We start from the raw sequence: 13,644 nt of genomic DNA on the forward strand, positions 1-13,644 counted from the left end.
ATCTTGGCAACTACTCGAGTACTACTCGAGTACTACTCGAGTAGTACTCGAGTAGTTCAGATTTCTTCGAGTCGAGTACTACTCGAGTAATTACTCGAGTAGTACTCGCAACGAGTAGTACTCGGGCAACACTGGACTAAAAGAAGCCTTTGATATGTTCTTAATGCGTAAGTTAATATGAGAAAAATCCTACGACACGAGATTGGTATAACCAAGGCACTATGACATAACATTTGTTTTATTGTTCTTCTTTTGATATGGATACTTTTATTGACACAAAGCAACGCATTATTTCTCGAGAAAACATGCGAAGTTAAGTGCTGTACATTTACTTTCATGGCCATAGGCAACCGACAGCAGCCTTTTGAAATGTCTGTAAGTCTATGCTTGGCGCCTTAAAAAAATGACGGGACTAAAAGATAGAAAGGATATTCGGAGGACTACACTCCAGAGTTAGCTACTTTTCATTGCGGTCACATTAGCCACTCCACATAAGCTTACCTAGCTACACCCCCGGTAACATTACACGGCTCACTGGTCACGAAGAAAGTGTATCTCTTCGTCGCTTCGCAATGTTTCGATAGCGCCTCAAGGTGGAAAAGCTCTCCAATCGGCATCCCCCAGCCACCAAGCAAGACCTCATGCAGAAAGTAATCCTTCTGCGGAGGATAGCATTCGAAGGAAGGAGCATCGCCTCCAGCCTACACACTAGAATATTAGCACCAACCATGATTTCATAATATAACCAATCAAAGCCAACTATCAAAGAACATACCGCAGCAAAATGATTATCCCATAAGAACTCCAACATCTCCTCGCTCTGCTCTAATCCACTGAGCTGTGGTGGGCCCTCCCTCAATGCATGGAACCTCTTCTTCTCCTCATCGAGCTCTTCAAACGCAGCGAACCACCCCGACCTTATAAGCAAAATATCACCGCGCCTAAACTCAGTACCCTGGAACGCCGCCACCTCCTTCAGCTGCCCCAAAGTAATCGAGCCCGTTGCAAATGGGTTGTAATCCGGCGACCCGCCCGTCTCTTTCCTCCATCTGTGGAAATCAAGCAATACTCCCCTTCCAACAATCCCCTTCTCGGCCATATTATGTATCCCCAACTTATCCCCCGCTCCCTCTCCCACAATCTCTTGTTCTGTAGTGCCATTATAAAACAGCCTCTCCTTCTGGTACCCAAAGTGCCGTAGCCCATCCCACTGCGAGCTACACTGTGAGTTAAAGCTCCAGGTATCGTCACACACAACGCGAGGCGGAGCTTTCATGTAGACCTCGTGGTGGAAGGCGGCTCGGGCAAAAAATGGCGGGCAGAAGGAGCCGCGGGGAGTGTTCAAAGACCAATTTAGGGAGATGCGGTGGCCAGTGATGATGTTTTCGCGGGCGGCAAGGGCGACGAGGGGGGAGGTGAGTAGGTTGAGGGTGCCGAGTTCGTCGGAGGGGCCCCAGAGGCCCCAGGCTGAGTGGCGCGGGTGAGAAGGGGAGAGTGGGAGGGCGGAGAAGGGGGGAATATCTTTGAGGTTTCCATTTTGGGCTGCCATTGTAGAGGAAATAAAAAACTCAATGATATAAGTATTGCTAAATATTACTCCGTGTTGCTGATTTGGTTTGTGGAATTGTTTTGATTTTAGAAACCCTTCAATGAGGGGTAACCCGAGGAAGCCATGTGGGCTGTGGCAGCTTTCACAACATGCCCCTCAACCCATCCATGTTACCCCACGGGGAGATACGATTTGGTCGGATCCTCGACGATATTTCCGCAGCAATCCGAAGATACAACCGTACAACGCCCGTCGCCGGTAATAACATGTACTCTCTTGGCGCTTCTCCATGTTTTGTCCAAGAACCCCGCATTATGGGGGTATTCGGGTGTACTAGTGCAAGATTGGAGAATTACTACTTGGCCGTTCCGTGGCAATACTCCGAACATTGGGGAAGTCAAAAGGTTCCCTTTGCCGAAAATAACCTCCTTCTTCATACATTATGGGTACCTTTTCATTTTCCTTTTCCCGCTTTGAAGTAGAGTTCATTTATAGCCTAGGGGTGCCGTCCATCTCGAAACAAAATCTGACGGATACTATTCTTCACACCTAAGAACGAATTGTTACAACAAACCGCTACAATGCCAGGCCTACAAAGAATCAAAACTGAGTTGACCGACTTGCTCGGCATCAAGCATCCAATTCTCCTTGCTGGTACCTTTCCTCTTATCCTCCCTTCATCCCCGTCACGACCCACTAACCTGATTTCCAGGAATGGCACGGACATCCTCCGGTCTCCTCGCCGCCGCCGTTTCCAACGCTGGCGGCTGTGGTGTAGTAGGCGGCCTGAACTATACCCCAGAACAACTATTCTCCATCCTCAATGACCTCAAGGCAAACCTAAATGACCCTTCCCTTCCTTTTGGTGTGGATCTCGCCCTTCCTAAAATCGGCGCTGGCGCTCGAAAGACCAACCACGATTATACCCACGGACAGCTCGATGCTCTTATTGACGTCACCATCAATAGTGGGGCAAAGCTATTCGTGTGCGCTGTGGGAGTCCCACCCAAACATATCGTGGATAAATTGCATGCGAATGGCATTCTGGTTATGAATATGGTGGGTGCCCCGAAGCATGCGAGGTATGCGCTTGAGGCAGGGGCAGATATGGTTTGCGCCCAAGGTGGCGAGGGGGGTGGGCACACTGGGGCGATCGCGACGAGCATTTTAATCCCGGCCGTCGTGGACGCGGTGCAAGGCTACAAATCTCCCATGACGGGCTGTACGCCACTGGTGATAGCCGCTGGCGGAATACGCGACGGGCGCTCTCTGGCTGCGGCCCTGATGATGGGTGCAGCCGGCGTATGGGTCGGCACGCGCTTTGTGGCATCTGTGGAGGCGGGATGCTCGGAGGTGCACAAAGTCGAAGTTACGACTGCGACGTTTGACGACACAGTGCGAACGCTTGTGGTGAGTGGGCGGCCGATGCGGGTTAAGGCAAACGAGTACATCAAGGCGTGGGAGAGGCAGCCGGAGAAGATTTTAGAGCTTACGCAGGCCGGAATTGTGCCGTATGAGAAGGATGTTGAAGACGGAGTGGAGGCCGACAGGCCATTTTTGATGGGGCAAGTTGCCGCGGTGATTGGAGAGATCGAGCCGGCAGGGAAGATTGTGGAGGATATGGTCGATGGGGCTGTTAAGATGCTGTCGAAAGGATCAAAGTTCATAGGGCTTGGGGCGCGGTTGTAATTTCTAGCAGTTAGAAGAAAATAAGCCAAGCTATATAAGTGAAGGAAGTTGGGGAGTATTTAAACGAAGCACTCTGGTTAGTTTATTGCAAATAGATAGATTGTTGGATGCTCAAATTACACAGAAACTACCAAAAACAGGACGCCTAGTTGCTAAATCCCATATTCGTGGCAGCACCTCCCGACATAAAATCTTCTCGCCAAAACAGGAGAAAAATGACCCCTCGCTTAGTATTTACTCCTATCTTCCTCCCTTAAAAACCCGCCCTCATATCTTCTCCCTCCCCACTCTCCAGTATACTTCCTCCAAGATACATCCCAAACTGACTCTCCACATTCAGCAGCCCTTTTAACATATCCCATCGAATATCGCTTGAGTCAAAGTTAAGATAATCGGGCGACGGTCCGCCCTCCTCGCAGACCGCAGGAGCATCGGTATTTATCCCGGCGATGTCGTTGTTGTGACTGAGGTCATACATACTAGAATTGACGCAGACAGTTGGCGGGGATAAGTGTAAGAGAGGTACGGCAGTGGAGTGGACGAACGGAGTAAGGTTTGTCAGGAGTAGTTGGTGTTCTGGGGTTGAGCTGTATGCGTCAGGCTGATGTGCTGAAAGTGGCGGCGATGGTGCATGGTCTGTACCCTCCCATGGTGCCTCTAGGTTAAAACTGAGCGTGTCGGCGAGAACGTGCAGAACTTCGAGGGACTTCTCTGCAGAAATGTGCCCCTTAGCAGCAGCCCGGAGCCCGCGCCACAGTATTATGATATGCTGTGCGAGGGTGGCAGTCTGGGAGTCGGTAGCGTTATTACCATCAGCATTATGCATGACGTCTTCGGGGAGCGTCGAGCGCAACCGGTACGCAAGCAATAGTACGATGCTAGCACGGACAATATGCGTGCAAACCATGTCATTACAGCGGTGTGAGAAGACGTCTTCCCAATTCTCTGTGCGGGCCACGCGCTGCATAATACTTGCGGTGAGGGTGGCAATCTCGATGCTTTTCTTAAGGCAGAAGCTGCGCATGGCCCCGGAGAGGGTGCTATCCGTGAAATGGCGGCTGAAGAGGGCAAGGCGGGCCTGTTGGCCGACAAAGACGAGTTTGAGAGTTGATGGCTCAATGGCCGAGGTTTCGGACGGGTCGCAGAGGCCACCAGGGTACTTCTGCCAGCACGCAAAGAGTTGAGCGTCAATCCTCTTCATGGTTTCCATGTCACTGTCTTCGTAGTGCGAGAGAGCGCCAAACTGGATGATAGCGTCAAGATTGATGACGACGGAGATGGAGGCGCGGAAAAAGTCGAACGATTCTGATGCCGTCGTGCCCTTGTTATCAATTTCATTCGGTAGATCCACGTCGCAGTCTTCGTCTAGGAGCGAAACGGGTCGCCCACATGTCAGGGCAACGACACGGTCCACTATATAGGCGCCCCAGAAGAGGCGGTTTCGCGACTCGATTTCAACGTTAAAGAGTTGATGCGGCGATGGCCGCTTGTGGAGGCCGAGGTCCTGTATTATGCGCGAGGTGATGCCTGTGATGACCCAACAGGGGCTCGGGAGAGAGGCACCCATCAAATAGACACTCATAAGAAGGCTGATAATTGCATCGTCCAACGTGTAGCGTGCCTTGATCAGCCCTCTGCCATGATATTTTCGGGCGGCCTCAAAGAACTCCCATCCATTCTTCATCTGACGACCGCTATTGTGTCGGACTTCGGCTAAATCAGACATTTGTGCGCCAACAGCCCAAACCATCATAAGGATGGAGAAGTCGGCCACAATCTGGTCATGCTCGTAGTGTACAGGAGACCCCGTGTAAATGCGCTGGAACTTTATGAGGATCGAAGGCCAGTACAACATGGGTGTATGTGCTTGGACACTGTTTCTGTACACCTCCAGCAGCTTAGCTCCGAGGGGCTGCGGTGGTAGCTGTGACCGCAACTCTGCTGATAAATTTGACTGCACAGCATCCTGACGGATCGTCTCCAAAGAAGGGCTCCACAACGCCCTTGATGATGGGAGTTCGTATCCTAGCTGTTGCACATATTCACGTACATTGTCTAGGAAGACCATTTCAGACGTTGCGCCAAAGAAGTGATGCGCCTTCTTCCCATCACCTGTGACATAGGACTGTAGACTCGAGGTGCCGTGGGTGGAGCGTCGCCTTCTCCGTAAACGGTCCGTATCTATGATCTCAGATGCAGATCCGCTGTCTGAAAGCACATCGGCCGTTCTCTTTGTTCCAGTAATAGAGCAACTTGGTGTCGGCACTCGAGTTTGAGACCCCTGGCGGGTATGGTTACTTTGGGATCCCGTTCCATTCACGCGTGCCGCACCCGGAATATTTTCAACTCGCTCTGATACTTTCTTTAAAGTCTGTTCAAGCTCACGAAGGCGCATCCTAATAGGCACGACATAAATACATGGTCTCCCAAGGGATGTTGAAACATGGATTTGAAAAGAACGAGCCATACTTACTCAGAAATCGCACTTGGTCCAGTGGATCTTGAAGCATCCGCCACCTCACACACAATGCCCGCAGAGACACACGAAGAGCATTGTCCTGTCCGTGACGTGTCACACTAGATACGAAAGAATCAGTCAACGTTAAGTCCCTTAGGATACCAATCGGCCATTTTCTTGGATGAAAGTTAAAACCTATGACTTTGCACATACCTTAGTTTTCCTAGTCCGGCACGCGTTACATGCTCTGCTCTCGCGCTGCCTCCTAAAAGGGCGCCTGAAGCGTGGTTGCTGGTTTTCTTCTGTACTTGGCAATCGAACAGCAGCTGAGACAGCACTAGGGGCAGCAGAAGGAGCATCAGACGGATCGTCAGTAGAGCGAAGATTCGGCACCAAGATTTCTGCCGCCATAGCCGGTTCTTGAGGTCTTATGGTAGAAATTCTGCGTCTTGGGCACCCACATGGAAACCAGAGGTGTCCTAGTGTTGAATGAATCGAAACGGGGATGTGGATTTGGCAGGGAAACGATGAAGTTAGTGACTGCGGAAGGAGACTTCATCTACCGAATATGAAGGCAAAGTTAGTTGTAAGGTCATGACATTATTACAGTGAGGTCGAAGACTCAACAGAGCAAGATGCAGGGAAGACGGCTAGTTCTCTAGGGCGTCATACAAAATCTGGGGTCAAAAAGTGGGGAAGGTATCCTGTAAACGATGCATACGAAGTAATACTGTAAGTGAACTAAGATAAATGCGTCCACTAACTTTGGCTACTATTAACAATCTGCGTGATGTTATTAGTAAAGAAGGAATTAAGTCTAGAGCAAACCAAGAGCCTCTGAAATCCCATATTTTCGGATATAAATATACCCTTCTTTGGACGCCGCCCTTTTAAATGTGTTCCGGCCCGGCCTATTCGCGAATGTGACATATTCGTAGTGGTTTGGCCGAAACAATGTTAATTGTATGAAACAGGGGGCAAGGTGTCACAACAGCAAGGATAACATAGCTAATAGATTAGTAGTTAAAAATCTGCTGCTTTTCAACTCGTGCGTATGATTATACTATGTATATGAATACTTACATAGGCCTTATTTTTCAGCATGATAGTGCTCTTGGCCATTAGGCACATCAGACCTATGACCGACTACAAGAGCTTGGAATACCATGGATAAGATGGCCTGCTTCCTCACCAGACATGGGCCCAATTGAGGTTATAAGATTTTATGAAGGATTGGCTACAGAATAGGTATCATCCTAACGACCATAGGAGTTGCCATTGACGCGTGTAAAGGAGCACCTCTAGGGTGGGTTATGGAACTACTCTCGTAGGAGTCAAAGAGGAAGCGGTGTCAGACATTCATTGACGCACAAGGTGACGAGAGGAAGTACTGGATCAGGGCGGCACTTCCAAACCTACACAGTGAATGAACGTATATTACCCCTGTTAAGACTAAGTCCTGTTTTTATTTTCCTCTTTAATGGAGGTACAATGGCGGAACGGTTGTTCTATCCGGGGGGCGCTAATTCCATATATGGTCGAGACTGGTGAGCAAGGTCCACGGCATTATGAAATTTAGCTGGGTATGTGGAAATAAAAAAGTTGCCTTGCCGACATCCGCGGATTATCATCCGTGGTAATACTTCGGGAGATTAGTCAGCAAGGAATACTAGCACGGGCTTTCCAAGAGACAAACGTCGCCATGGTCGACTTGTTCCATCAACCTAGTGAGTATTGCTTCTGAATAGGCCTCTGACTGACATATGGAACTTGTTATAGAAATGCCTGATATTGTGAAGCTATCAAGCATTTGCGTCTGAAGATTCTTAAGGAGCGAAGAACCAATGTTATTAGCCTTCCTAGCCTGGTTATGATACGTATTTGGAACTCCAAGCCACATGCTCTCCCCCAAATGAGCATAAAAGCGTGAACAAAACCGCAATAACTTGTACTCCAATTCTCTATGTTGTGTACCGGAATTGCGGGTTCTAAGAAAATAGTTAGCCTCGATCTACAAAGCCGAATTGGCCAAGGAGAGAGAAGGTGACCGACCTTCCTGTCAGTGAGATCATCCTCATATGCATGGTCAAAGCCTTCTGGAATACCAGCCTCGTCACGAATATCGTTATCCCGAACTGCGAGATACCAGTATATGGCAATCAGAGCCATGGTCGCCAGAGCCGTCGCGAGCACGCCGATGAAGGCAGGAGCGTATGCGGGTGCATCTTGCGGCTTGAAGAGCCTAAGACGTGGTTAATATATGTTGGATTGTTAGATAAATTTGAGAGAGGTAGGACCCACAATGGCCCAATGAGATTCCCAACACAATAGCCGATGAAGACACCAGCAGCGTTCAACGTCCTCTTCGTATAACCAGCGCTATTTGCCATGACTACACCGAGGAGGACCGCATAAGTGCCTCCTAAAGAAGCAATGATATACGCGGCGAAGAGAAGCCCACCCTTGTTGCTTCGCGGAAGCTGCCACTGCAATATACACGAGACAACTGTTGGTACTTGACAACATAACATAATAATACATCTCTTGTTCTTGAACTTGTAGGCGGCAAAAGCGGCAGCGAGCTCAATGCAACCCGTGATAAATCCAGCTGGAATGGTAAGCAGTAGAGTGTTCAGCGGATTCAAACCAAAGTTTTGCACTATAATTGGCGTGAACGTCGAGTATGGTCCGTTCCCGACCATCATCAGCAGCGCGATAAAGAAGTGCAGCCAAAAGCGGACGTCAAGTAGGGTCTCCATGACCTGCTCGCCCTTCCAGTGGGTATTACGCACCCCGGTATTATTCTCCTGCATGCGCGCCACGGCGATATACCGCTCACGGGGTGTGAAACCTCTTGCTCGGATAGGATCGGGAGGGAGAAAGAAGTATACTACTACAGCCCATATGATCGTGATGGCGCCGGCGACAAGGTACATGTACTTCCACGGGCTCAGCGAACCCTTGATCTGTCCAAGGCCGTAGTTGATTAAGGGTGAGACGACGCCGGCATAGCCCGTGCAACAGAACCACGCGCCCATGCGTAGTGCTTGCTCCTGCTTGCGGTACCAACCGCCGACGACGATCATGAAGATAGGGGAGACACCACCCTCGAGCAAGCCGAGGAGGAAGCGCTGCGCCCAGAGACCTTGGTGATTGGTACATGCGGCGGTGGCCATGAGGCAGATGCCCCATACAAATATTAGGCCAGCGGCAACGCGTTCAATCGGGTACTTCTGTGCAAGTAGGGAGCAGGGATAAGAGCCGAATAGGAAGCCGATATAGAGGATTGCAGAGCTGAAACTGTCTATGTTGGTGCTTCGTTAGTCTTGGAAGACTCGCGACGTACTAAGGAGTAATAAGAGGAGGAAGCTTACATCGATTTCCGACGTTGAGATCTAGGTCAGTTCTGATGCCGAAGATGGCCTTGGAGATGTCAGTTTTCATATACCACGAACTAGATTTTAAATCCTAACTGACTGCTTGCGAGAGCATGGCTTTATCATAATACTGTAAGCCATATCTGTTATCCTCAGTCAGCACAAGTTTAAACTGGTGTTTTGAAGAGTTTATTTTAATAGTACTTACGTGAAACACAAAATGGGAAGGAGCTGCCAGTCCAGTTTCCGGAGAAGCCTTTTTTCCTCCTCAGGGGACCATGCATCATCTCCGTGCTCCTGAGCAAGGACTTTTATGGCCTCATCGTTGTAAACAGTGTCGGCTGACGTGATCTTCAAGGAGTTAATCACTGCTTGGTCCGCTGCGATGTGGGTTGCAGATAAGGTCTTCTCGATGTCCTCTTTGTGGGTTGCAGATGAGGTCTTCTCGACGTCCTCCGTTTCGGAAACCATTGTTGCGTCCAAGTTTGTTTCCAACTAGAACACAGTATGTGAGAGTATGTGAGATAGTATAGAAGAAAGAAAGGGGTCGTGAGTGATCTCTAGCAATGTGGAAAACTATTGCACTGATAATCCGGAGTAGAGTTCTAGATCTGGGTCTCCCAGGTTGTTTTAAACTCCTAGCACTGCTAAGGAATGCGGGGAAGTTTCCATGGAATTATTCCCCACCTCCACTATGTCCCCGGACTATAGCCCATCCCCACGGGACAGCTCCTTCCCCGCAGCTACCCCAGACCAGTAATCGTATTGCCAAGAATCTCCCCAGATTATGAGAGTCTGTGCTGAAATGATGAAAGGCTAGTAACCGCCAAAGTCGGGATATCCACGGAATTCCGGGGAATTTGGTAAATTCGTAGCTATGTATGTGGCGTTCCATGGCAAGTTTGAGATTGCTCCGTGAAGTGGTCCACGGGTGAGCATCCGCGGCTGTTGCCCAAAAGAATCCTGAACTCATGAACTCCTGAACTCCAAAACATCACATCACCAGTCGTACAAGCCATTCATGCGTCCGGATTTTTAATCCAACATCCTGTAACTGGTCGGCTAGATGAAATTTTGAGCTGTTAATACATACCCATGAGCATACTTTATCTTCTGCACACTTTATTATCTGCACTTTGTTTCTGCACACTTTATTATCTGCACTTTGTTCCTGCAGTCTACCGAACTTTTTGTTCTCGGTGTTCTTCTTCCGATTGTCTAGAAGAGATGGAACGATGGTTCAACTCCGTAATGAAACTCCCAGTGGCATCATAACTCTCCTCCCTTCCTAAAAGAAGGAAACCAAAAACAACAAAAATGCTTCTTCTTCCGATTTTAATACACAGTTTCAAGAATCTAATTGATTTAGCTACGGTTTACCTTACAAAAAAAACCTGTGATCCTCTATGGTGTTTAGAAGACTGGGTGACTCGTGAGCCGTGTTCTTATATCAAGAATTCTAAATGATGATCTAGAACCAAAGGAAGTAAAGTTTAAGTCTTCTTGGAGAGATCATGTCTATATTTACCCAAGTACAGGCCGCTTTTTACAAATTATCTCACGGTATATAACGATCTAGGTAAGGTAGTTAAGTACTCTCTTCTTCGGCCGACGCTTTTCATTGTATTCAGTGACCCTGTTGCACGTTAGTTGCTACGATACTTCTAGAGAACCTTTCCTGTAAATTAGCATATTTATCTATTCACTTTAAACATTTGTAGCACGGCATAATATGTCGTGCGTTACGAATTGCAAGGGCCGGCTCATCGAACATCCTTTCCTTGGAACAACAGGTAGATACATCATGTATTCTAGTGACATTCAAGAGAGTTAATAATCGTGCGGCATGTACTCCGTATATGTAGATTTATGAAAGTAAAAGCTATGTATGAGAAAAAACGAGGCAATGTAGTGTCGAGGTAATAACTCAACCTTAGAGCTCCTCAAGGCGCCCGTTCTTACCCTCATAGGGCCTCCCTGCCTCTCCCTCTGCAGCAACCGCGGCAACAACGACTCTCTCTTGGGGGGGGCTTTTTCTTAAAACTTTCTCTGTCGAGCTCTTCTTCTTCTGCACATAATCCCTCAAATACTCGTCATCTAAGTAAAACGTCACATCATCTTCTGGACTGAACTCTTCTTTCGTAAACCCATTTCCGAGGTATCCCCACCGATTCCCACTCACATACTCAATTTCATAATCCTCATACTTCGGTTCCGCCATGTGGTCGAAAAACGCTAATCGGCTCCCTGGCCACATCACCAGCGGGCCATCTGTGGTTCCCTGCTTGAACCAACTCGAACACGGATCTACCCACGCCGTGCGCTTCAAATACATGGCCGCATGCTCTCCAAAATCCTTCGTAGCTCCCTCCTTCGGTGAGAGTCGCCTTATGTGCTCCTTACGCATCTTGCGAATGACTTGGAGGAAGTGCTTCGTTCCCAGTGTGAGCAGCGGCAGCACAGAGCCCTGTGCAACCGGAGAAAAGGGACCAGAGTACATGAAGTAGTTTGGAACGTTTGGGACGCCTACTGCAGCATACGAGAGTGGAAGCCCCGTCCATTTCTCTGATATAGATTTCCCGTCGAGGCCGATAATAGGGAACTTCGGGCGGAAGGAGGTGTCGAAGCCTGTGGCGCAAATGATCACGTCGACTTCAACTTCGGCACCGTCGGCAGTAATGAATCCATTAGGAGTAATGCCGCCAATAGTATCGGTATAGCAGGTCGTTTTCTCGCCGACGAGGCACTCGAGGTAGCCATTACCGGGCGTAGGGCGACGACAACTGACGTTGAAGTCTTTAGGAATAATCTTGTCGATGAGACCGGGGTTGTTGCTAAGCTTAATGCACATCTCCTTGTACGAGAACTCGTTCGCTTCGTCCGACTCTTCGGTGTTGCGCAGCACGAGCTTAAATCGCTGATTTAGCTCCAGCTCAATCATCTTCCTGTATTCTCTGTACTTCTCCGGGTCGTGGGCCCATTCTGCCTTCTGCTCATCTGTGTACTGAAAGTTTGCGCCATTGGGTCCTGCAAACTTCTGCCCAAAACCTGCTGTGATCCAGGTGGGACTGCGTACCCATGTATACAACTTTGAAACGTCTTTATAGATGGAGGCGACGACTTGGACGCCGGAGCTTCCAGACCCTATCACAGCAACGCGCTTGCCCTTGAGGTCATAGCCCGTCTCATAACGCGCTGTGTGAAACATCTTTCCCTTGAACGTATTGAGTCCTGGGATTGTTGGCCATTTCCATGCACTGCATTCTCATATTAGTTTGCTTCTCAAATAGCATGGAAATGCAACACATACTTCAGAAATCCCGTGCCGTTCAATAATAAATCTGCATCCTCATGCCATTCCTTTACCACATTTCCCGCCTGATCTTTCTGCGCCAGGCTAATAATCCACCTTGACCTTTCTTCCTTCCACACGGCCTCCTTCACTTCCGTGCGCAGCGTAATATACTTATACATATCCTCCTTTGTCGCAATCATCTTCATATATTCCCAAATCTCCTTCGAGCCCGAGTAATAGCTTGTCCAATTTGGATTTGGGCACCAGGCAAACTGATAGCTAGCACTGGGAATATCACATGCACACCCGGGGTAGCGATTCTCAAACCATGTCCCACCAACATCCGAATTCTTTTCAAAAACCGCAAACTCCACGTTGAGTTGTGGGAGCGTTTGCACGGCATGATGCAGAAAATCAATGCCGGCGGCGCCGGCGCCGATGACCACGACTTTGAAGGGTTCAGCAGGAGGCTCATTGATCATGAGCTCGTTAATGCGGTAGCCGTTCTCAGAAACGGCATCATAGGAGGGGTGGTAGGCTGGGCGTTGCTTGGACGATGGGTGAGCTTCTGTGGTGTTGCTGCCAATGCGTAGGCCTTCCGGACGCACGAAAGTTGAAGAGTTGACTTCAAAGTCGCTGTAGTCTCCCATTTTCAAGGATGGATATAAAAATTGCAGGACAAAAAATGAAGAGCGCTAGTGGTAAAATGTGAAAAGCACGTAAGTTAAGGGAGAAGATATATAATCAAAGTGGCGTCTATTAAGATAAAGACCAGGCCTATGGTGATTCAACTTGCTACCTTGGGCAAGATGATTTGATGCTATAGATTGCCTCTTTTCTGCCGAGGCATATCCGACAACAGCTTAAAGAATAACCTCCAAGGTTACCGCAACAAGAAGGGTATTCAGATAGACTCCGGGCCGCGATCCGTTCCCTCCGGACTGGGGCCGCAACAGAAGAAAAGTGCTTCCAGCGGCTGTGGGTAACGGAAGTTCATCGGTTCGTGAACGTTTTGAGTCCAAATGTGGAATGTGGGTGAAACGACCATGGTGGCACGCGGGGTAGGTAACCGGGGTTACACATTGTGTAAATCGTTGTATTATATCCGTGGAAACCACGGAGGAGAATCCACAGTTCAGGGTTTACTAATAATACAGCTTAGATATTAATGATTTTGGTGGAACAACACCAATAATAAACACTAAAGATAAATGAGTCGTATTTGCTTGAAACTTGACTGTGTTATATGATTCCATATCTGCCGCAGCGCCTCGAA

At 48.7% G+C, this 13,644-nt stretch overlaps 4 protein-coding genes across 4 annotated transcripts; 1 reads left to right on the forward strand and 3 right to left on the reverse strand.

Moving 5' to 3' along the window:
* The first annotated feature begins 1,716 nt into the window (after nt 1-1,716).
* Nucleotides 1,717-3,377, forward strand: VE01_00625 (uncharacterized protein). Its single transcript, XM_018270153.2, has 2 exons — nt 1,717-2,203; nt 2,262-3,377. Exons 1-2 carry the CDS (start codon nt 2,131-2,133, stop codon nt 3,236-3,238), a joined length of 1,050 nt encoding a protein of 349 aa, XP_018134896.1. The 5' UTR covers nt 1,717-2,130; the 3' UTR covers nt 3,239-3,377.
* An 82-nt stretch (nt 3,378-3,459) lies between these two features.
* On the reverse strand, nt 3,460-6,318 carry VE01_00626 (uncharacterized protein). Its single transcript, XM_018270154.2, has 3 exons — nt 5,910-6,318; nt 5,712-5,815; nt 3,460-5,634 (listed from the first exon to the last, which is right to left on the reverse strand). Exons 1-3 carry the CDS (start codon nt 6,105-6,107, stop codon nt 3,492-3,494), a joined length of 2,445 nt encoding a protein of 814 aa, XP_018134898.1. The 5' UTR covers nt 6,108-6,318; the 3' UTR covers nt 3,460-3,491.
* Nucleotides 6,319-7,603: 1,285 nt separating this feature from the next.
* Nucleotides 7,604-9,544, reverse strand: VE01_00627 (uncharacterized protein; the record flags this gene model as incomplete). The annotated part of the gene is made up of 6 exons (XM_018270155.2): nt 7,604-7,684; nt 7,749-7,938; nt 7,998-9,000; nt 9,071-9,119; nt 9,174-9,216; nt 9,282-9,544. The coding sequence occupies 6 exons, from the start codon at nt 9,542-9,544 to the stop codon at nt 7,658-7,660; spliced, it is 1,575 nt and encodes a 524-aa protein (XP_018134897.1). The 3' UTR covers nt 7,604-7,657.
* Nucleotides 9,545-11,006: 1,462 nt separating this feature from the next.
* Nucleotides 11,007-13,018, reverse strand: VE01_00628 (uncharacterized protein; the record flags this gene model as incomplete). The annotated part of the gene is made up of 2 exons (XM_018270156.1): nt 11,007-12,330; nt 12,384-13,018. 2 exons carry the CDS (start codon nt 13,016-13,018, stop codon nt 11,007-11,009), a joined length of 1,959 nt encoding a protein of 652 aa, XP_018134895.1.
* Nucleotides 13,019-13,644: the final 626 nt, after the last annotated feature.

Source organism: Pseudogymnoascus verrucosus (assembly GCF_001662655.1).
Source record: "Pseudogymnoascus verrucosus strain UAMH 10579 unplaced genomic scaffold scaffold_2, whole genome shotgun sequence".
Lineage (NCBI taxonomy): Eukaryota > Fungi > Ascomycota > Leotiomycetes > Thelebolales > Thelebolaceae > Pseudogymnoascus > Pseudogymnoascus verrucosus.